Source organism: Loxodonta africana, chromosome 12 (assembly GCF_030014295.1).
Source record: "Loxodonta africana isolate mLoxAfr1 chromosome 12, mLoxAfr1.hap2, whole genome shotgun sequence".
In the NCBI taxonomy this organism is placed as follows: domain Eukaryota; kingdom Metazoa; phylum Chordata; class Mammalia; order Proboscidea; family Elephantidae; genus Loxodonta; species Loxodonta africana.
Window position 1 is genome coordinate 81,254,382 of NC_087353.1, and position 24,053 is coordinate 81,278,434.

Here is a 24,053-nt window from a genome sequence, read left to right on the forward strand (position 1 = left end):
GCTCTCAGTTTGTTTTCAATGCCTTTTTTTTTTTTTTAATGAAAGAAAAAAAAAATAAAGCTTTTGTTTGTTTACCATGAGGCTTCCCATTTGTTTATGGGATATTTTCAACATGCCATTTAGCTTTTTATTCTTCTTGAAAGGGAATGAAGAAAGTTAGAAGCTAGAAAAGGCAGAGAAGTGTAAATGCTTCCTTTTCTCAAAAGGCTAGTTATTCACTCTTCTGTCCATTATGCAACATCAACAGCCAAATTCAAAGACTCACAGGACCTCCCCTGAGAGCAGCCATATCTGCTGGACTGGGTGATTAGCATCTGAAAGCTTCCCCAGCTCACCTTCGCAGTGCAAGGAAGAGCACCAGCGTTCTCTCTCCTGCCTTCCACTGTTACTGGCTTTGGGTGCAGGAAGAGCTGGTTCACAAAGGTTTTCTCATTGTGACACGTGCTCATGGATATGATTTCTGGGAAACAGATCTGAGTTAGTGCCCAGAAATCTTGTGCTACAGGAAAACCAAAAAATTGTGTGTACTTCCCAAATTCTGGCTTAGGCTGTGCTTCTCTGCTTAATTACCCATGATGATGCTTCCCTAGAAACAAAAGCAGCCAGGAAGATGAGTAGTTCCACAATGAATCTCTATTGGTCAAGGGGCCAGTAGAGGCTTTTGACCTGAAGAACAGCCACTACTGTTGCGTGTACAGCCAGACATTATAGCTTCCCTGTTCTGAGCCCTAGAGCTGATGGGGTCTGATGGAGTCACGTGTTTGCCACATGTACAGCTAAGAGTAAGAGAGGGCCAATGTGTTTGCCACATGTATAGCTAAAAGCAAAGGAGGGCCAAGAGAGTTAGTCCTGAGACTGTCTCTGGGGTCCAGTCCTGGGAAAAGGCAGGGGGAGGAGGGCTTTTGGAGCTACTTACTGGCCTGAAAGAAGTTAAAAAATGGCATAGTCTCTCAAGGGGACCTGATATCCAGATTTCAAAGAAAAAAGAGGGCTGAGGAGTTACTCACTCACCTAGTTATTCAATGCTTCAACACCAGGGTCTTACCTGGTCCAAAGGCAAATGTATTAACCCAGCGCCTACCCTTGATGGAAGGACTGGCTTTCCACATTAATCCAAATGATAGCTGTGGACTGGACAAAGAACACACCTCAGCCCTCCTAAGAAGGGGAGACATAGGGTACTGTGTGCTAACCTAGCTCCTATTCAGTACTCCATAACTGGCTCCTGGCAAAAGCCTGAGGTGGTTTCTGAGGCAAGTGTGGCTTTAGGGGAAATCTTCAAGGAGAGGCTGAGCTTCCCTCTCCAGGGGTCAATGGAGGGGGTTGGGAGGAACGGTGAGAGTTTTAGTGAATAACTTCTTTTATAGAATCCTGAGGACCTAGACCATGGTTGTATCTTTCATGTTTCCCCAGGGTCTGAGACAGTGTGTGGAAGAGTAAGCACTCATTGATCATTTCTATGAGGTGAAGGTTAAAGGTGTCCAACTTTTCCAAATTGCTGTACCACTCCATCATCTCTAACATCAACTACACCTCCACCCCTCAGTACTCTCCCTCCCGTCTTTGGGTTCTGTAATTTGCTGCAACATCTCACAGAACTCACAAACTGTATCAAGGAAATGGGTCACAGTTATGAAGGCTGCTAAGTACAAAATCCGTGGGTTAGGTATAGGCTTCTTCTGACTCATATGGCTGCAGGGGACAATGAATCCAAATAGGCAGGCCAAGTGACAAGGCCGGTGGCTCACAAGGCTGCAGAAGTTGGTGAATCAGGTCAGATGATAGGCTGCTGAAGCTGGGGATTCCCAGAATCGGCGTGTCAGATGGCAGGCCGCTAGATCAAGTCCCAAGAACAGGAGGTCAGACAGTGATGAGCTGGATGCAAGATTCAGATGAAGAACGGGGCGGGGGGAGGGGAGGGAGAGAGAGAGAGAGAGCCCTTCCAGAGCTGAGCACCCACACGTATACATTGGATGCAGGCCACACAGTAGGAAAGGTGTGACTTGAGTGAGGGTGGGACCGGAGTCACACCTTCCTACAAGGCTGTAACTCGATACACCCCACATTAATCCTACCTCATTAACATACAGAAGTTAGGATTTAGAACACATAAAATGAAAGATAATTAGGATAATTACATAAGATCACAAAATGGAGGGCAGCCACACAATACTGGGAATCACAGCCCAGCTAAGCTGACACACAACCCCAACCATCACAGGTTCCATACACCTTATTTGCATAGTCCCACTCAATCACTGCGTGTTAGTCACAGACCATATTAAGTAATTCATTACACCTGCAGGGTTTCACTGGTATCTTGAGCTCCTCCCCAACTCTGATGCTCAGCCAAATCCCAGTGGCTGCTCTGGGTGGGCACATGGAGACCTCTGTTGCCTCTCGTTGAGGTCAGATGTGCATTTCATTGAAGTTGTCAAGAGGACCACCAGGTATCACAGGCTACTACCTCTCTCCCCAGTTACTGCCACTGGCCTCCTAACTGGACATCCTGCCTATTCTCATCATAGGGAGAGTGGCCTTTTTCAATGTAAATCTGATTAAGTCACTCCTCTGCTTAAACTCCTTCAATGACCTCCTCAAACTTGCATGGTGAAGTTCACATATCTCAATGTGTGAATTATGCCCCCTGTGGCTTGGCCATTCTCCAGTTGCTACTCTGGTTACTCTCTCTTTGAAGCTGGTCATACTATTTACTATTCCCATGCTCTCTCCCCTCTGGACCTAGCCTGGCATAAGTGGGCCCCCACGAGTATGCTTAAATATTGATCAAATTCATCTTTGCCCTGCTTTTTCCTCTGCTTAAACACCCCCCTCCTCCACTTCCTCTTCCTATTCTAGTCTCCACTTAGAGGTCACTTCTTCCAGGAAACCTTCCCTGATCACCTCAACCCCACTATGACATGTATCTTCAAAGTATGCATCAACTTTATTACTGATTGCTTAACTGTCTTCCTAGCTAGAAAGCTCCACAAGGGCTTTGATGTCATAGGTCATTCACACCTATGCCTAGCACAGTGCCTGTTGAAGGAATGAATGGATTGAGCATCAGAACACAAATGTCATCTGGCTCCTTGGCTCATCTTCACACTCTGCTCTCCTGCCTAGTTGTCCACCCCTGCCCAGGTACCTATCCTATGACCAAGGAATATCCCCTATTCCTGCACCAACTTAGGTCCTTGAGGTCCGAGCTCATGGAGGTGACCAAATTTCTGATCCATCTCCTGCCCTCTGGTCTTTGGGAACTGTGGAACTTCATAGGCTTCCTTGATCATAGACATTGGCCCCTAGGGCTGCCCTTGTGACCAGTGTTCACCTTTGGGGGGGGCCCACAAGCAATCACCAAATCCTTCTGACTCTGCTTCTCTAAGAATGTTACTCTGTCCACATCACTCCCCTCCCACTGCTTTTGCCTTAATTTAGGTCAGCATCAGCTCTTATCTAAGGCTACCAGTTTTGCCCTGACTTTAGTTCACTTTCCAAACTGCAGGCACAGGGGTCTAAAAAAACAAATGGGACCAAGCGACTCCCCTTCTCCCTCAACAGCTCCCTACTGCACATGGGGTAACTTCCAAACACGGGTTATCAGGTTCTTCATGCTCTGGCTCCTCTCCATCTCACCAGCCTCATTCCTAGCCCATTTCCCACCTCTCACTCAGGTTATTGCTGTCTCTCACCTCACAGCCTTTGCACAAGTCATTCCTGTCAGGAACGCCCACCTTCACCCTTGGATTCACCCTAAGCTTCAGGAGCCATTCCTGACTTGGAGGCGTGGGCATCCCTTCCCTGTACTCTCACAACTCTTCCCTCTCAGGGCACCTCTCTCTGCCTCCCCAGTACCTGCGTGCAAGCTTCCTGAGGGCCTAGATCATGGTTGTATCTTTCATGTTTCCCCAGGGTCTAGGACAGTGTATGGAATGGGAAGCACTCAACTTTTACCTGGAGGATATGTACAAAGTATTTATGAGACTAGGGCTTCAATTAAAAAGTCCTTGTGTGAAAAAAAAATGCTGAGTTCTACCATGAGATGATATGCATCAATATATTACAGATGTAATTTATTGATGTGCATAAAAACTGAATTCAAATGCAAATAGGGACAATGAAAACAGAACCCGATTTTTTTTTTTTTTACATCGAATATACTCCCACACCTGGTTATTTGTGATGACATTTTGATGTGGTGGACAGACCCTAAGTCACCCCCAATGATCCACTCCCCTTGAGTGTGGATGGGACCTGTGACTTGCTTCTAACCAGAATATGTCCAAGGTGGTGGGATCTCACTCCTGTGACTACATTATATAAGACTCTGTCTTGCTAGTGGACTCACCTTAGAGACTTTCATTGCTGGCTTGAGGAAGAAGCCATATTAGGAATCCTGAGCATCAAGGAACTGCAGGCAGCCTCTAGGAGCCGAGGGCAGCCTCCAGACCATGGCCAGAAAGAAACCAGAGCTCTCAGTCTTACGACTGGAAGGAAATGATTTCTGAAAACCTGAGGGAGTTTAGGTGCAGATCCTTTCCAGTCGAGACTCCAGATCAGACCCCAGCCCTGGTCAATACATTGACTGCAGCCTTGTGAGACTAAGCAGAGGACCCAGCTAAGCCACGCTGGGACTCCTGACCCAGAGAAACTGTGACATGATAAATGTATGTTGTTTGAAGCCACTGTTTGTTAACTGGTTACACAGCAATAATAACTGACACAAATGTGTATGGGTTGTATGTGTATGTGCGAGAACAGGTGGATTGGGTGTGGAGGGTATAGGGAGAAAAAAGTTTGCCTGTGGAGCCTCACGGGGTCTATACAGCTATGTGCCTATGAGTAAAAGAGGACAAATTTTTCAAGAAATGTATCAATTACGAATCATTTGGTTATAAGTAGTGGAAATAAACCCAGGAAAACTTATGCAAAAAAACCTTTTTAAAAAATTTTTTTAAGGACCCAAGGGGCAGGCCACGTAGCGTGTTCTCAAGGACGGGGTCTGGGAGCTGGGAGGCTGTTGGGAATGAGTGCTCTCCTGTTTGTCTTTTGCCTCTGTCTCTCACATCTGCTGACTTCCTCCACAGGCTGGTTTTCTCTGCTATTCAGAACCCATGGTGGGCAGGAAATGGTCACCCACTGCTCCTAAGCAGTACTCCAGGAGTGAGAGGCCCTGTACCAATCAACGTTGGCTGGAAGGTGTGGCCACATCATGCCAGCACGGCTGTGGGTTGGATGCCAAAAATTACTGTGACCTACAGAGACACTTCTAAAAGTGGTTTCCAGAGAGAAGTGTCCCAACTCTCCAATTCTTTCATCTTGTTTCCCTTACCTGGCAGCCTAGGTGTTTTGCTCACTTCTTGCCTTTTGGTTGCCTCAGAGCCAGTAGCTTCACCAAGGCAGATCTTTCCTCTTCCCCAACTCCACCAATGTATCAGTAAAGAGGAAGCCTAAACATCATTGTTGTGCAGTACTGGCCAGAGGCTGATGCAAGACCCCTAGATTATGAGCCACAGAGACCACTCGGGACCCTGGAGTACAGAGATGGTGGATGGATTTGTGAGAAGAGGCTGAAGGCTGTGGAACACGGTTATACACCGCCAAGCCCACAGTACAGGTGGGAAAATGGTAGGAATAGACCACAGGTAGAGAAGCCAAGGAATCCCTGGGTGGTGCAAATGGTTAAGAGCTTAGCTGCTAACCAAAAGTTTGGCGGTTCCAGGCCACTCAGAGGTGCCTCAGAAGGCCTGTTGAGTTACTTCTGAAAAATCAGCCACTGAAAACCCTATGGAGCACAGTTTACTCTGACACACATGAAGCTGTCATGAGTCAGAATCGACTTGGTGGCTACTGGTTACTGGTTACAGAGGCCAAAGTGTGGATTTGTCTTAAGACCTTCAAATATAAGTACTTGTGGGACTCACTGGGCTTAGAGTTTAGAGGGCTGGAGTCCCAAAAGAGAAATGGGGAGTGCATCCACGGAGCCCCCCGGGAACCAGGGCCACTGAGACGCTTACCCAGGGGATTTGGCCACTTCCACTGCATCTGAACTATTTGGAAACAAAATCAAGGGAGCCGGAGGTTCGCTCTGACCCTCTACAGTCTCCAAAGCACTGGGTCAAGAAATGCTTCTGTTAGACAGGGATTGAACCGTGAGGCGTGAGAGGAACACTGTGGTGCTGTGGCGCGGGAGCTGGGGCACAGAACTAGGTAAGAAATTGTTCTGTAGACAACGTAAGAAAAATATCTGAAGGGACAGATAACCAGCACCATTTTCTGGGATTGTGACCATGAACTTGGATTACAGAGTTCTCTACTTAAGTGGGGTGAGAAGCAGCTCTGCCCTGAGTAGTGCCAGGGAAGGAGACCCAGTGATGCCACAATTCCTCCTGCAGACCAACCACCAGTCATAAGGATGACAAAGTCAGAAGATCCAGGTGCCACTCCTGACTCTGCTGCTCAGACAGCCTGTTCCTCCACCTGCACAGGTGTGACTACAGCTTTGAACACTCTACACTGAGCCCCCACACCCCACACCGTGGCTCACCCCATTTAAGAAGAGGAATAGTAGCTTCAGTCTGATACTTACCTTTGACATACGGAATCTGACGGCTGGGGTGGTCGAGGTAGGAAGACAATAAACGAGAGGCATTCTTAAATGAATGGCCTTCTTAAATTGTAGGGGTAATGCTTGCTGTGTATTTCCAAATCAGCAATAACAAAAGGCACAATACATTCCAGGTAGGATGTTTGTCCTGGACCTTCCTTGTCGCCGGACGCCAACACTGTCTGCTTGGCAAACACCGGGTGCCAGCTTCTTCTTCAGTGCATGCCCCGCCATCATGCTGGAAACACCTCCCAAGGCCAGGCCACTTGAAGGGGCTCAACATGGATGAGCAATCTGTTCAGAAATTTTTGTTTTCTCTACTAACTGCTCTACTATTAATGGGGGTGGGGTTACAGAAAAATAACAGCACAGGGAGGGTGTACAAGGAGGGGAAGAGGGCTTCAAAACCAAACAAACCCACTGTCGTTGAGTCGATTCCGACGCATAAAGCAAATATAAATTTAAGACATAGGGGAAAATGGGTTTATAGGTGCATATATTAAACGTAATTAGTAAGTATAAGGAGTACCTTGGGAACACAAGGAGCTCTGAGTTGAGGGGAAAAATGATTGCCCTTTTGGAGTTAAATTTAAGCCAGTTCACAGTGGAAGAAGGTACAAGTCTCCTAAGCAAGAGGTCGGTCACTGATACACTGGGTAAACAACTCTGTTAAGGGAAGAGCTTGGGGCAGCCAGCACGGCAGCATGTTTCTCTCCATTCACAGGAGAAAATAGCTCTGTCTGCACAGGGACAGGGCAGGCATAGAGAGAAGTGCTCTCTGTGACAAGGCAGGGGCTTCATCAGAACTGCCATCTAGTCCTTCTGCTTCACTCTGCTCCAATTCCCTATTCACTCTTCACATGCATTTCAAGCCTGGGGAATGAAGAGCCTTGGAAGGGGTACGAAAGTATTCCAGTGATTGGAAAAGGGAAATGCCCGTGGAAAGTCATAGCTTCTGACTTATGCATCAGACCGGTAAGGACTGAGTTGTTATGAGACAGCCCAGGAGTCTAAGCATCTCTAGATGGACAAGAAAGGGGAGTCAGGACTGGTAAGACCAAGGGCAGACCTATAACTATGGAACATTTGCTGAGGGACAGGCAGTCCGGGAGGTCTTGGGGGCACTTGGTGGCTGGTTTCACTGTGCTTTTTTTCAAACATCTACGATGACATTTAGGGCCCCAATGACATCTCATTCACATTTCTATTTGGTTAAAAGGCAACTCGCATGCACACATGCGTATGCACACACATACCTAGTTGTTAGTTGCCACTGAGTCAGCTCCAACTCATGGCCATCTTATGCATAACAGAAGAAAATGGTGCCTGGTCCTGCACCATCTTCACTTGTATGTCTGAGTACATACACACACACACACACTCAACAGTTTTGCCTCCAAGAATTATGAAGTTTTCATATAAACCACAGAATATATTTAATTCAAATTAAACATGAGACTAGAATGATGTTCAGTCCTTATCAAGTAGCAATTACATTTTTTTTTTTTAAAAAAAAGAACAGTACATTTCTTTCTCCATTCTGGCAATCCGACAAGGCCGAGTCCCATCCAGTTTCACGAGGTGACGGATCCAGCGGTCACCATCAACGCTCATGGTCTTGGGGGGGCCGGGGAAGACAGAGACCATACTTAATACAAAATGATTCTGTGGCAAGTCTGACGGAGCAGAACCTCCCTCCTAAGATGTAAGAGTAAGAGTCCAAGTGGCAGGCAGTAGGCGACCTGCACAGTTAATGGGTTTTATTAAATAGCTAGTTAACGCATTGCTCCATATTCGTCCTGAACTGCCGCTGATGCTGCTGCATTAACGGCAATGACAAAAGCTTCCTATACGTATCTCGGTAGTAATACTCTTTCTGTTCTAGGGTTCTTTTTGGCATGATTTCTTTCCCATTTAAAGAAAGCCACCATCTTCAAGACACAGGTCATGCAGCTTTAAGTGTCGGCCTCTGCTCTCTCCTGGGCTGGGCAGAAGGCCAAGGCCGGCGTCCCGAGGCCTTCTTTTCCCTCCACTGAAAGCTTTTCGCTGTTGGGTCTGCAGAGATTAACTGTCTGCCTGCCCCTGCTCCACTCCCTAGGGTGGACTAGATCAAGGGTAGGAGGCGGCTTTCTTCACAGGGCAGTGCTCTCTGTATCATTGTCCATGTCCAGCAGGATGCGGCCAGGCAGGTCTTTGCTTGCCGAGTCTGAGTGCAGTTCAGGGATGATGCTGCGAAGCGGTTCTGAAGCCCTAGAATTGGCATCTGGACAAAAACACGAGGAGACACGGGATCAGTGAGTAATACCCCAGAGGCCACCTGAGGGCGCTCTGAGAAAAGAGAGGCTGGAGAGTTTAAGGTTCAGCCCATGCACACACACGAGCCCTCACTAGAGGTGCCATCAGGCCTTAAAGTCAGAGCCAAGCCTTTGCGAGCCCGGAGGGAGCCGGGGGGCAGAGCTGCCTCCTGATGGGAGGGTCTCTGTGAGCCCCTGCAGCCTTCAGGTGAGATGCAAACCTCAAAGGACCTGCTTGCTTTAATTGGGGAAAAGAAATCTTACCCTCGCCAATTCCTCTAATGCGCTACTTGAAATCTCCTGGCAATACCTGGGCTGTAGGAAAACATGAGCTTCTCTGGAAAGAACTTCTCTTCTGAGGCTGATGGGTTTTCTGCCTGTTACAAGTGCTATGCCCTCACTAGTGACATTTTGGGCCAGATAATTCCTTGTTTTGGGAACTGTCTTACACATTGTAGGATGCCTAGAAGCATCTCTGGCCTCTACCCACCACAGGCCAATGGCACTTCCCTACCCCCAGCATGACAACCAAAAATCTTTCTAGTCAAACATCCTCAGGGGGCACAATCACCCCTGGGAGAGAATTACTGAGGTAGACCACCAAATCTCCTACAAACACTAATTTTCTCTTCTCTCTCCAACATGCGTACCTCCAATTCCTTCCCCTTGCCTTCTTGTGTTAGCTGGAATGCCTTTAGCAGGATGACAGATACGTGGTCCTCAAGCCATCGTTCCTCTCTCCCATTCTCACAAGACACCCTCATCAATCTCTGCCTGTTCCCAGCACGGCTGGGTGGGTCTCTGAACTCTTTTATTCACTGAACAAATATTTGCTGAGTACCTCCCACATGCCAGCACCCTTCTACCTGCTGAGGTGACAGACACAGCCTTCGAGAAGTCTATGGCCAAGCAGGGAAGACAGGCCCTAATCCTCATCAAGACAGAAGGGTTTGTTTCTCTAATGCTGGGAGTAGATGAGGGCTCTCATAAGTTGAGAGCCTTGTCAAATATTTGAGGGCCGGTGTCAGAGAAAAGGAGATTTGTAGTTTTACTACAAGATGGATGTGTTGTAGCTTTACTTTGCCCGGTTAATTAGTCCTGATGGGGAGCAGGGAGGGAACTGCGGTGGGAGGTGGGTGTGCTAGGGAGATTCCCTGTTACGTTTCACAGCTGCTTCTCTCCTTGGGTATCTGTTAATGGGGATGGAAAATTTGGCAACGGATACAGGCTGGCGATAGTTGCACAACAGCTGACTAACGTAATCAGCGCCACTGAACTGTTTGTGTCAAAAATGTTGAACTGGCAAGTGTTGTGTTATATATATTTTACCACGATAAGAAAAAAAAAAGCTGCTTTTCTGTACTTGTGGTGGTGCAAAACTATACCACGTCCGCACTTGCTGGGCACCACTTTTGACAGTGCTTCTGTTTCATCAGGGCTGGCGCAGCTGGCAAATGCCACTGCACTTCTGGGAAGCTCACTGCCTCGCGCTGTTCCTGCCCCTACTCCTGTCCCCGACAGTTCCGAGCTGCGATCACTGCTGACTCCATGAGCGCCCCTCTTGGCGCTGTGATTGCTGGATCTGGGGACCCATTCCGCTAAGTATCCCATGCGCCACCTCTCAGGGAAATCTGAGATGGCAAAGTTATATGTAGGAGCTCATACCTGGGGTGGCAGTCAAATGCCCAACAACCAGCACAGCCTGGATACCGCCGGTCAGGACAGGAACTAGCCTTAAATGACTAGCCGGGCCTGACTGATGCAGACAGGCTGCTTGTCCAGCTGGCCTCACCTCACTCTTGGATCAGATGTCATCAGCATGTACCTGATTTTTAAAACCAAAGATGCCCTTTTCAATCACAGGATGTATGGTCCATGGTGGGGGTGGGAGGAAAGAGACAGGAGTTCTTGGTGATGAAAAGGCTGGAGATGGTCATTTTAGAAGTGTTCTTATTTAACCTCTAGAGGAGTGAACGATGAGTGGGAAGGGGAACTGCGTAGAGGCAAACTCAGATTTACGCAACAGCACACGAGGTGCTGTGATCTCAATGGTCGGGAGGGCTCTGAAGTCCTTAGCAACTATCCCCTTCTCAGGCCTTCTCCTCCTAATGGGGCCCTCCCTTCTGGAACCTGGGGCTGGGTTACTAGAGAACCCATTTCATTCTTTCTGTCCAGTCTGACCCTGTGTCCTGCTTCAGCTCTCAGCTGACTTCTTCTCTACCCTTTCCTTCATATTTGGGCTTCGTGCCACCAGCTGGGGCAGCAGCGCTCCTTCTGTTTCACAAAGTGGGCACCACCTGGCATCACCTTCATCTTTTGAATTGTAAGTCCTTCTTGGCTGAAACTCTCTTAAACATTGATTTGTAGATTCATGCAGGTGCCAAGGAGCCAAGAAGGAGCCATGGTGGTGTAGTGGTTAAGTGCTCAGCTGCCAACTGAAAGGTTGGCGGTATGAACCCAACGGCTGCTCCACAGGAGAAAAATGTGGCAGTCTGCTTCTGTAAAGATTACAGCCTTAGAAACCCTATGGGGCAGTTCTACTCTGTCCTATAGGGTCACTATGAGTCAGAATCAACTTGATGGCAATGGGGTGTTAAGGAGCCAAGAGTTGGAGGGCTGAATGTCATTTCAGACAATTCAGGTCTTATAGTACTTGTGCAACTCAATTGCACTTTCCAGTGGTGCAGTCAAGGGTGGTCTGTGTGCAGAGAATAGAGGACTTGGAATTGTTCTCAGCAGAATGGAAGCTGAATGAGGGCTGGGGCTGAAACTGTCTTGTTCACAATACATCTTCTGTGCCTAGCAGAGTGCCTGGCGAAAGGCAGATGCTCAATCATGCTGTGGCTGGCTGTTGGATGGATGAATGAATAGAGAGTCATTTAGTCTCAACATCTTCCTAAGCCTCCCTTCCCGTAGCCCTAGACAGAGAAGCAGCCGTGCCTTGAGGGCAACGCTGGTGCAAGAAATCCACTGTGAATTCAAACCCTTTACCATTATCCCAACCCAACAACATAGACAGTGTGGCCAGCCAATGCCTCTTCTCAGCCCAAAGTTTAGAAGAAACTACGGAACTGACAGGAGTTCCTGGGCGGTGGAAATGGTTAAGCACTCAGCTGCTAATTGAAAGACTGCAGGTTTGAGTCTACCCAGAGCTGCCTTGGAAGAAGGGCCTGGTGATCAACTTCCAAAAGGTCAGCCATTGAAAACCCTATGGAGCACAGTTCTACTCTGATGCACACGGGGCTGCCATGGGTCAGAATTCAGTGGACTCAAAGACAACTGGTTTTATGGAGCTAACAGGCCCTGCAGGGGATACATAATGCGAAGTACTGTACATACTAATTAGATTTCTACTTGTCAGTATCTCTATCAGACACAGAGCCTTTTCAGAGGCCAAACTTGCTGTCTTTCTCTTTTCCTCATACACTACATGTAATTGTTTTTGGATTTGTACTATTTTATATTTCTCTAATGATTTATGAGGAACACACATTACTTATATAATCAGGAAAAAAGCTTATGGCAGGGGCATAAGGGAAGACACTGCCTGCTACCTGCCTTGTCTAGAGACAGGAAACCTTTTAGTATGTCCTAGGTGGGCAGGTGCTCCCTGGAAACCCTATGGGGCAGTTCTACTCTGTCCTATAGGGTTGCTATGAGTCGGAATCGACTCAACAGCAACAGGTTTTTTTTGTTTTTTTGGTGGGCAGCCCCTCTCTCACTCTTACATGAGTCAGTTCTTTAAAGACCACAATAAATCTGTTTATACACAAAATGTAGTGCGAACTACGGAAACGTGCCTTTTTCAGAAAGAGACTAATCTTGAACCAGAATAGAGACCCTATAGTACAGAGCAGAACTGCCACATAGAGCTTCCAAGAGCCAGCTGGTGGATTCGAACTGCCGACCTTTTGGTTAGCAGCCAAGCTCTTAATCACTGTGCCACGAGGGCTCCTGGTGACAGCATCACTGAGCATTTACTATATACCAGATGCTGTGCTAAGTGTCTCACATCCATTATGACATTATCTCACTGAATACTCAGGAAATAACCCTATGGCAGCACTAGCCCCACTTTATAGATAAGCAAGGGAGACTCTGAGGGGCAACGACTTGCCCAGGTGACACAGCAACTACTGGACAGAAGAGGATCACAGCCACACAGGCTGGACTCCGGACTCCGGTTCTTAATCAGCACAGTGTTTTCCCTCCTCCCCAAAGGAGTTTTATGTTCTTGGGTGACGGTTCTGAAAGAGAAGACATTCTCTGAGGAGGTAATGGGTTGTGTCTTAAACGCTCTGGTTCATTTTAGAAAAAAGGAGAAAAGGGTTCTTTTAGAAAGCCACCTGCAGAAGCCCTATTTTTTTTAATGCCTCTAAATCTCTCTGGCTATGAACTTATACAAAGCATCATTTTTCATTACATATGATTCAAGAAGGGCTGGTCTTTGAGCATACTGCTTAGAGCTAAGTTTGTAAGGCAGGTATTACATTTGAGAGAGAGAAAGACAATGAGTGAGACCCCTTGCTCCTCAGTAACCAGCCTCAGCCCATGAGATATGGTTTACACCGATTTGAGGGTCTGAAAAACGTAACACAGGCTCTGTCGTGCACTGAGTATGTTTTTCCAGGAAGTGGACCCTCCAAAGGGCCAGAATTGGTATTCTATAATTTAGGGTATGGCTCTAGAAGATTTGTTTGTCACTTCAATAATTCTGAATATGTGCTTTAGGTTGTAAATCTACCCTTCAAAAAGTGCAAGGCTACTCTGATAGCCACATTGACAGATACTGGATTCAAATACACTTTGGAAATGAAATATTTCAGGCACAACAGCAGGGTAAGTAAGCTCCTCTTCCTCTCCACCATCCCTTTTCTCCAACTCTAAGGTTTGAAGGAATGACTGACTTCCTTCTACTCAACAGTTCTCAGAGCTGAGGGAGACTTTGAGTCAACTTTTTTTTATTATTTTAATCAAAAGAGAGACTCTTTTCAAGCTTCACTGGATATTTATGTTGAAATGATGCTGATATTTACTTATTAAGAATAAATTGCAACTAAAAGTAGAAGCCACTTGAGTGTCCAACTCTGGGTAATAATACATCTGACTGATGAAAATATTATGCAGTCATTGAGAAAGATGGTATAAAAACTACACTATGACATGGGTAAGTACAGATAATGGAAAGTAAACTAAAAATCCAGGATCAAAATCAGTATATACCAAATAATTACAACCATGCATCCCCTCCTCTTTCAGAAAAACATGACTAGAAGGAAAAAAAAAATAGCCAGATCTGAATACTGGACTTCTTCAGTTGTAGAACTATGGTGATTTCTTATTACTTCTATTTCCTGGATTCTCTTTAACATTTCTCCTTTTTTCTTGATCTTAGTTTACCCACCACACAGTGGCCAAATGGTTGATCCATGGGTTTCTCAGGCTCACTACGCTAAGAAGTATCTTTCACTCCAGAGAATTTTCTTTGTAACCCATAAAACAACAGATATAAGGAAAACCATGTGGTGTGTGAGAACCACCTGCATCAGTCAAAATACGGACTCCTGGCCTTTCCCCCAGACCTCCTGTGTTTGAATCTTCTAAGAATTTGGCATGTGAATCTAATACAGGTCCCTGATTAAGAATATTTTTTCTAGATAAAAATAATGACAAGAGCTACCATTTATTTAGACCCCCTGTATATTAAGAACTGTCATAGGTGCTTTCCTTTACCTAATTTAATCCCTTCAGCTACTGTCACAAATGTCAATGTGGTACAGTTCAGCCAGGTTGTGCCTTCCCTGATGTTACACCAAGAGCTGCAATCCTAACTCAGGTTTGTCCGACTCTGAGTTAATGTGTCTTCTTTTACTATACCTCAAGCCTGCCTGCTATGGTATAGGAAAGAATGGAAATGAAAGACGTGACAAGGCCAGCCCTGTGACCCCTTGTGAACATATTTAGTATTCAGAGTAACTGAAGCAAGCATGAATGAAGCCAGTCTTCCTTTAGTACATGCACTATTAGTAGGGATGCAAGCAGGCAGGGTTAGGGTGACTGGTTAGTAACAGGCATTAGTGCACACTTATGATCATAAAATAGCAAAAATGCGTCGGCCAATCAGGTGCCTTTTCCTTACCATTAAATATTCCAATTTCAGTTCTTACTGAATATGGCAGGTCATACATCTAAATTATTTAATAAAATGTTTAAATTAGAATACTCTTTTCTACAATCTGTTACTTCAAAAATAGCATGATGTAAACTCTTTTACTTAGGAAGCTAAAACCTTACTGCTTTCTAGAGTAACAATTAACGATAGGCTCAAAATTACACCAGAAACCCTTCATTCTCTGGTGTTCGTTGCTGAGTTGTCAGAAGTTGGTTGCCAAAACCTGTTTGGCAGCAATAATCTCCCCCAAGAGTTTATCTTAATCCCACAGGCCTTAATCCAACTCTAAATGAATAACTTGTTTTCAGGAATTGGTCCGTCTTAAGTTTCCAAGTGAAAACATGATGTAATAAAGGACCATCCTGCCCAAGGGGTTTTTGTTTTTATTTCTTGAAATATCCAATGGCAACATCCAAGACTAGCTAAGGGCAGCACGGACAACATCAACGGACTCATAAATTCTAAATGCTGAGACCTTTTGTGTACTTCCGACAGTAGTCCATAAAATTTTAAGAAATTTACAGGCTACTTTTGTCAGATAAAAGATAACTGTGGTCACCTGGAATTTCTTGAGTTAGGAGAATTCATAGCATAGATTGGCTTTTAAATATTTAGCAAATATCTTCAAGGCCACTTTTTTTAAAAGTAAAATTTCACTTATCTGATCATTAGAAAGTACAGTACAGTGCATTATAGTGTTGTAGCAGATCAGTAAAATAACCTGGAATAAATACACCGCAGGTGACAGTGAGATTAAGAAACAGACGTAATTCTGATTCACGGTCTTTTCATCTAATCAAAGGCATTATTTGGGAATATAATTTTGGTGTGTCACAAGTATTCAAGTGTTAAAAGGCTCAGGCTTAATTAGGGTTTAGTCACTTCACTCTGTAAATGGCTTTTACACCCAACCCAAGAGGGTGGCAACCTGAACTTCTGTGTTATTCATCAAGGAGTCAGGAAGTGGAAACATGTCTACGCCCCCCTCCATGTTTTAAAGATTGAACCCTTGTTTTCTCCTCCTGGTTTCCACAGAAAGTCTTACTCAGACCAAAGCTGTGAACACTCTGGCTGGCTAAGTAACCCTCAAAAGGCTTAAGGCTCGGATCGGCTGAAGAAAGCAACTGTACACCATTATGAGAGCCTTGTGCCGTGGACCTAAAGGCATGACTTAAACGGGCCCCACAGCACCTTTTAAAAAAGCTCCTATGTTTTTAGAAAGCAAAATGTAAGCATGCTAAAATGCAAAGGAATTTAGTGTAGGATCTCTGGGAGAAGATTTGTTTTTTTTGCTTTGGTCCTAAGAATTCCAAACATCAAATTAAGAAGCTCCATGCAGTTAACTTGCATTTAAGATATAAAAATTAAAAAATTAAAGCTCAAGGCGCAAAGGACACTATCTTCCGTGCTGACTGCACCAGACTCCTCTTCTGTTGGATGCTGATGACCCAATCAATGACAGGTAAATCACACTGAGAAGAGCAGAATGCTTGTGAGAGGCTTACCAAAAAGAAAGATGACCTTCTTAGTACCTTATCTGAGCGTCTTGAAATCAGGCTTTTAATCTACTGACGTCTACCTCTTAAATATGGAGCACTGCCGCTCAAAGTGTTCTTATAAAAACAGAAGTCATGTCTACATGCCACAGAATGGATGGCCCATTGACTGCTGTGGCATGGGGCCAAATGGCCGCTCCTGAGCACAAGGTCAAAAGCACATATGCAAAACACAGCTAAGCAGGGGCGTTTGGAGCTGCCGGTGCGAGCTGCTTGGGGTGGTTACAGACCTTAGTCCTGGGAACTTTCCCCACCTGTGAGGGCATTAGGAAGGGCATCTATTAGGAGACAAACAAACAAACAAACCAATGTGGCTTTTTTCAAAAATAAAAGCTGAGGGGTCATCAGAAAAAATGTTATTAACCATTCGTAATACGTTGAAATTATGCTTAAATGCATTGTATTCCTGGAAAAAAAAATTCCAACTTCTATAAAAAAACCCCTGCTTAAAGCTGGGCTATACTAATAAACGGGTCTAAAACCCTAAGTACCATTTTTTTCCCAACGCACTCAGAAACAGTTTAAAAAAAAATTTTTTTAGAAATAGTTTATCCATCCATAAATCAAAAACTAGAAGATCTGGAATAGAAAGATTTGAAACACCATTAATTAGATAAAATGGCTCTGCTCTAGACTGTCTGTAAAATACCCCAGTAGGTATCTACAATCTGCAGTCACTACCACTGCACAATAGGCTTACAACAGGAATTATGGGAAAATACAAATTCTCTCCTCCTCTGCCATTAAAGGCTCCCTTTTCATAGCACCCAGTTTGGCACAAATCACGTTTTTTAAAAATTATACCTGAAATTCTTCATTTCCAATGAACATTTTACTCTCAGAAGGAAAATACTCATTTTAATGAGGAAATGAATTTCACGCTCACGTATAATGCCTTCCACCTGAATTAAAAGTCATTATATTTAGAATAATGTAAATGTAGACAGCTCTTAAATAATGAAACTATAAGTCAGGGGTCAGCAAACTTTTCCTGTAAAGGATCAAAATAACAAAAACAAACTCTCTGCCATTGAGTCAATTCCAACACATAGCGACCCTACGGGACAGAGTAGAACTGCCCCATACAGTTTCCAAGGAGCGCTGGTGAATTTGAACTGCCGACTTTTTAGTTAGCAGACATAGCACTTAACCACTACACCACCAGGGTTTTCTGTAAAGGACCAGATAGTAAATATTTTAGGCTCTGTGGGCCATACAGTCTCTGTAGCATCTACTCCATTCTGCTGTTTTGGCACAAAAGCAGCCGCAGACAAATATGTAAATAAAAGGGCGTAGCTGTGTCCCAATAAAACTTTATTTAAAAAAACAGGCAGCTGGCCAGATTTGGCCTGCAGGCATAGTGTGCTGACCCCTGCTCTAAATCAAAGCCTAAATGAAAGAGAGTAGTACACAGGCAATGTAGAGAGGAGGGGTGAACTCTGTGAACTGATTTCCTACTTACCCGTTACTATTTTGGAAGCTGTGGGCACTGTGTTGGTGAGGTTGCCATCCCCAGCCAAGTGGGCGCCAGGAGGATGAGGGGGTGGGGGCACGCTGGGTCGGTTCCTTGGCTTTGGTATTGGTCTCGGTCTTGGTAAGGTTCCAGCAGGTGGCTGCACAGTCTCAGGATTACTCACCGCCTGGGTCTGAGAAGCTGGCAAGCTGGAATTCTGTTTTCCCAGAGGTGGAGTACTGGGGGGGGTTGGAGTCTGGGGAGGAGTGTGAGATGGCTGCTCAAGTCCATGCTCACTGGGCAGTGCCATGGGGTTAGGAAAGCCCTGGCTACTCAGTTTGGTATGCATCAGAGTTGTAGCCTGGTTTGGGGGCTGAGGCGGCGGGTGGTTGGGAGCTTGTATTGGAGACAGGCTGCTGGAGTACCTCCGGGGAGCAGAAAGTTGGGGGGCAGCCGATGGTTGGCCTGAAGCCTGGCCTGTAGGCTGAGTGGGAGGAGAAGGACTTCTGGTAGATGGCTTTGGTGAGAGACTTGGTGGGTGCTGAGATGTTCCTGGAGAACTCTGGCCCCCAAGATGGCCAGGAGGTGGGTTTCCTGGTTTCGGGGGTGCTGGAGCAGGTTTTTTAACAGCTGCACAAAGAGGAAAAATAATAAAATACTTTTCAGTAACAAAGCATAGTGACAGCCAACACTTCCGGAATCAGGCAACCAAGATTAGCCATGCTGGTATCACGTACCCCCTGATATGATGTGAGGAAGGCACTCCATCTCTATGGTCTTCCTCCCTAGGGCCCACAGGCCCTGTCCAACCATGAGAAAAACATCAGACAACCCCAAATTGAGGAATATTCTTCAAAATGCCTCATCAATACTCCCAGAAATTATCAAGGTGATTTAAAAAACAAACAAACAAACAAGGAAAGACTAAGAAACTATTATAGACCAGGAGATACTAAGGAGACATGACTATTAAATCCAACGTGGTCTCCTGGATGGGACCCTGGAACAAGAAATGGACATTAGTGGGAAAATCCAAATCAAATGTGGAGTTTAGCTAACAGTCATTGTGAAATGAGTTCCTTTATAAGGCCTTTCACTTTGGTTCTTTGGAAAAATAGCTTGAGATTTTCCCCCTAAGCCCTCAGGTGTGACCTTTGCCCCAGTTTCTACTCCAGAGGGTTCTTTATTTTTGGTCAGGTTGATTGATATTTCCTGGGTAAGGTGTAAACAATGTGGTTTGATACTTTTTGTCTGGTCCTGGGCTGCAGCCTGCTCTGTGATTGGTATGCACCCTACAGGGATTGGTCAATAGACTATGCAAATGAGGTGAGTTGTAACTACTAAGCAAATGAAGTGTTGGTGGCCTACGGGAGAGGGGGCTGGTCAGTATGTGGCCCCTGCTGGGAGGGGCCATGCCTTGAAATTGACAAGGCATTGTGTATGTAAGCAGCCAACCCCCACAGAGGTTTCTGAGACAGAAAGATGCAGGGAGAGAAGCAGCAGCAAGAAGCAGAAGGAAAAAAGAAGGGAGGAGAAAGAAGAAGCAGAGAGAGAGAGGAAGCAAGGAACCTCCTCAGAAAGCTGTAACACCGGTCAAGTAATGTACCAACGTTGGTTTCTTAGCTGTGACAAATATACCACGGTGGTGTCAGATGTTAACAACAGAGGAATTGGGTGAAGTGTGTACAGCATCTCTCTGTACTATCTTCGCAACTTTTCTGTAAATTTAAAATTATTCCAAAACAAGAAGTTAATTAAAAAAAAAAAAAAAAGTACATTATATACACACAGGCCTTTAAAGTCCTGTCATGGAAAAAGTTCAACAAAAAAGAACACTTTGGTTAACAGAGGCAGCCCCACCGACCCTGAGAGGCTGCTCTGCTCTGAGTCCACTCCTCAGTGCCCTTCTCTTTTGCCCTGAGAACATGGGAAGAAATGGAGAATAGCAAGAACAGCTCAGAGGGGTGACCCCCAAGCACAAGTGGTCTACCTATACCATGGCCCCCTTGCCCTAAGCCATCTTAGAATGACTTTAAGGACAGCTGGGTCAAGTCATTCTCCACCCTACACTAGCTGAGCTCAGCGTCACTAAGAGTTGGGAACCTGGTAGTGAGGAGGGCAGAGTGAGACATGCTAGAGCCTGGAAAGGGCTTTCTGCCTGGAGGAAAAACAACAGGTCTGGAGACCTGGCTTTGGCTGAAGGGGATGGACGGAAAAGACAGACTTTAATACTTTTCATGTTGTGCTCAGGTCCTACCCGTCCTCCAGGAAAGGGAGAAGGAAATGAAGAAATTGAAATGTATCATTCACCTAACATGTCACTAGGTTAGGCACTTTACATAAGTTATCTCACTTAAGTATCGTAAAGTTCACAGCAAGATAGACAGTGTTACGCCCATTTCATGGTGGAAAAAACTGAGACTCAGAGAAGTCAAGTGTTTCACAGAAGGTCACACAGCTAGTCAGTGGCAGAACGGAGGTTCAGACCCAGGACACATGGACTGCATTGGACTCTTCTTTCTTCTTCTTCTTTCCTACACTATGTGGCTCCTTGGTCACAATTCAGGATTGTGGCTCAGAATTCAGGATTGAAAAGAATATAGTCTGCTCAGCTATGCTGGGCTAGAACTTTTGACCTTGGAACTCAGAAAACCTTTTCACAAAGAAACAACCAACCAGCTAACAAAGGAAGGAACATTTAGCTTAATTTGGAATATTAGCCAAATGCTGGTTGCCACAAACTTTTTTTTTTTCTAGCATTCTGGTCTAAGCAGTATTAATTGTAAATCCATACTGAAAAAAAGACCATTCCTGACATTTAAGGATGCAAAGGACACACAATAGCAGTATGACAGGTGATGGGATCCAAGTTCCATGTTGAGGCAAGGCTGGCAAGAAGGAAGAGCTGTGTAAGACCACGGAAAAAGGTGGTGGGGGGCTGAGATGGGAGCAGAAAGGATCAAACCCATCCTGCCAGGAAGCCCAAAAGCTGTGGATGCAGGAATTAGGAGGCAGAAAGGCCTCCAAATGTGGCTATGAAGAAAAGTTTCAATCTGACACCAGGGTCATACCTGGCATCTGGGCAGAGAAGACGTAATTTTCTCAAGGGTTAGTCGAGACGGGGGTACATATGAAGATGAGGCTGACCCAAAGAAGATGGCCTTAAGAAAGATTAAGGGGGCGGGGGTAGGGAGCCTGTAACCAAGCAGTATACCTGAATTTGCCTCCCTGCCTGTAATTTGTAAAATTTCCACCTGACATTCCTGAAGTGCTTTATAAAGATTGTGCTTTCACAGATCCAACCAACCACCAACCAGTTGCTGTCAACTTGATTCCAACTCATGGTGACCCTGTGTGTGTCACAGTAGAACTGTGCTTCACAGGGTTTTTCGCTGATTGAGTTCTCAGAAGCAGATGGACATATCTTAAGGAGGTATTCTTATTTCTACTTTACATTTGTTGAAATTAAGTTAAAAAAAATTTTTTTTTTTTTTAGGAGACCCCAAACTAATAGCCTTTAACCAGCTACGTAACTTTAGGCAAAAGCTAGAACTCAAACCTGAGTCCAGGGCCTTTTCCCACTTATCATCTCTCCTCCTGAGCAGCAGGAACCAATCCAGGAGAGAATATCTGACTCTCCTGGATTCGCCCCAGGTGGCCACTGCCTTCCCCTGAGGTGGGGCCCCATCTGCCGGCATTACTGCACAGCCAGTGCAGCCTCTTCTACGGCCAAGCCAACGTCCCCAAAACACCGCTCTGCACACCACTCCACTCCACTTTACCTGGAAGGGCTCCCCACTGCTTAGAGGTCATGTTCAAACACTCACCCTGGCTTTGCAAGGCTTCCACCTTGGCCCTACCCAGCCTACCCACTTCGTTCCTTGCTAGAGCTTGGGCATGGCCTTCGAGGCTGTTGGACCAGTGTCTTCACCGTTCCCCACTGCAAAGCTGTTACCGCCGACATGCAGTTTCATATGAGAATCCAATGATAAGAGCTCAGCCAAAAAAGGAGAAGAGGGACCAAAGCAGTGAGTGAGAAGAAGGTGGGGCCCTCAGCAGCTGCTGCCGGGGTCAGTTTCCATCCCGCACCCTCTGAGTGTGAGCATCTCCCATGATGAGCATGATTCTTTTTGAAACACACATATAGTTTTATACAACATGGCCCCTAAACTCAAGTCAGTATCTAAAGAATTGAGATCTGCTAAGGGAAAATACCCTTTCTGTTCTGGATTTAGCAGAGTCCTGGTGGCACCGTGGTTAAAAGCTCGGCTACTAACCAAAAGGTCAGCAGTTTGAATCCACCAGCGACTCCTTGGAAACCCTATGGGGCAGCTCTACTCTGTCCTATAAGGTCGCTATGAAACGGAACTGACTCGATGGCAATGGGTTTATTCCAGGTTTACTGAGCTTCCTGTGGGGCATCCTTGCAGATGTTCAAGAGTAATACTGCTCATGTGTGATTTTTGTCACACACTGACCTGAAGTCCTGGCCTTGGAGTAGCAGATAAAACTTCCCTAGACAGTACAATCGTGCTCGTTCCTGCCCCTGGCAGAATGCCCTCTCAGTTCTTTTCTACCTCTGTGGGTACACATACTCTTTGCCTTCCCTTAGCACTTATGTAAATCATCTGTACAATACTGTTTTATACATGCGGTACGTGTTGCCTTAGAATTATTTCTCTAGGGATTCATCATGTGTACACCTTAATCTTTCCAACCAACGGGAGGTTTTTCAAGGGCAATACTGCTACTTATTCTATTTCTCCAGCCTTGGTAACAGAGAAGATAGTAAAAATAATACAGATTCAAAAATATATTTATTACTACACACACAAAATACACTTGTTATAACAAATTCACTCTTCCTTGAGTTACCAAAATGACAAGTCACTTTGTGGTGAGTGCTATTCTAGATAAACGCAGTTGGGAATGAAGACATTGGACACCCTGGTTCACATATGTTTTAATTTGCTCTAGAAACACCTTCATTGAATCATGTCCTTTTCTAGAGCAGGGTCTCTTAATCTTGGCACTATTGACATTTTGGGCCAAATAATTCCCTGTTGTGGGGGACTGTCTTGTGCATTCTAGGATGTTTGGCAGCACCCCTGGCCTCTACCCACTAGATGCCAGTAGCAACCCCCAGTTGTGACAACACTGTCAAAAATCATCCCCAGTTATTTTAGAACTAAGAGGCAGCCGGAGCTCCCAAGTTGCAAATGTTTACCGAGGGCCCACACTGTGACAGGCATGGTTCAAGGGCTAGGAATACTGGCATGCATGGGACAAGTAAGATCATAGCTCGCTCAGAGGCTGGCGAGACAAACAATAAGCTAAAATAACAAGTGAAAATTTTTCAAATTGAGGAAGGCGCTCTGAAAGAAACAAATAGGGTGGGATGATAAAGAATGACTTTGCAGGTTGGGGGGCAGTCCCTGGGTGGTACGATACCTGGCTGCTAAATGAAAGATTGTCAGTGTGAGTCCATCCATGTATGCCTCAGAAGAAAGGACTGGCTATCTACTGGAAAAAAAAATCAGCCATTGAAAACTTTATGGAGCACGGTTCTACTCTGACACACGTGAGGTTGCCATGAGTCAGAATCAACTTGATGGCAATTGGTTTTTGACTGGTGGTTGCCGACTCAGGCTGAGTGCTCAGGGACGGCCTCATAGAGGAAGTACCTGCTGAGCTGAGACCTGAGTGACAAGAAGAAACCACATGAAAATGTGGGGCAGAATGTTCTGGAAGAAAAAAGTACAGAAGCTCTAAAGAGGGAATAAGTTCAGGGGATCCAAGGAATAGAGAGTAGACCAGTGTGGCTGAAGTGCAGCAAGAGAAGGGAGAGTGGTAACATGGGCTCAGAGGTAGCCCACACCAGACCACACAGGGCCCATGGTGGGGTTTTACACAGAAGCCACTGGAAAGTTTCAAGCAAGACATGACATGATCTGCTTTATGTTTTAAG

The 24,053-nt window shown here is 45.6% G+C and overlaps 1 protein-coding gene across 13 annotated transcripts in view; it reads right to left on the reverse strand.

Moving 5' to 3' along the window:
- Positions 1–8,021: 8,021 nt before the first annotated feature.
- Positions 8,022–24,053, reverse strand: part of ARHGAP17 (Rho GTPase activating protein 17) — a 104,234-nt gene continuing 88,202 nt past the window's right edge. For 7 of the 13 annotated variants that reach the window (XM_064295726.1, XM_064295717.1, XM_064295727.1 and 4 more), the window contains 3 exons: positions 18,095–18,715; positions 16,887–16,910; positions 8,022–8,873 (listed from right to left, as the gene is read on the reverse strand). In XM_064295726.1, coding sequence (XP_064151796.1) covers positions 8,743–8,873; positions 16,887–16,910; positions 18,095–18,715 — 776 coding nt within the window. In that variant the 3' untranslated portion in view covers positions 8,022–8,742. Of the gene's footprint in view, positions 8,874–15,043; positions 15,093–16,862; positions 16,911–18,094; positions 18,716–24,053 lie in introns of all 13 variants that reach the window. The other 6 variants (XM_064295718.1, XM_064295729.1, XR_010323656.1 and 3 more) reach the window with 5 other exon arrangements.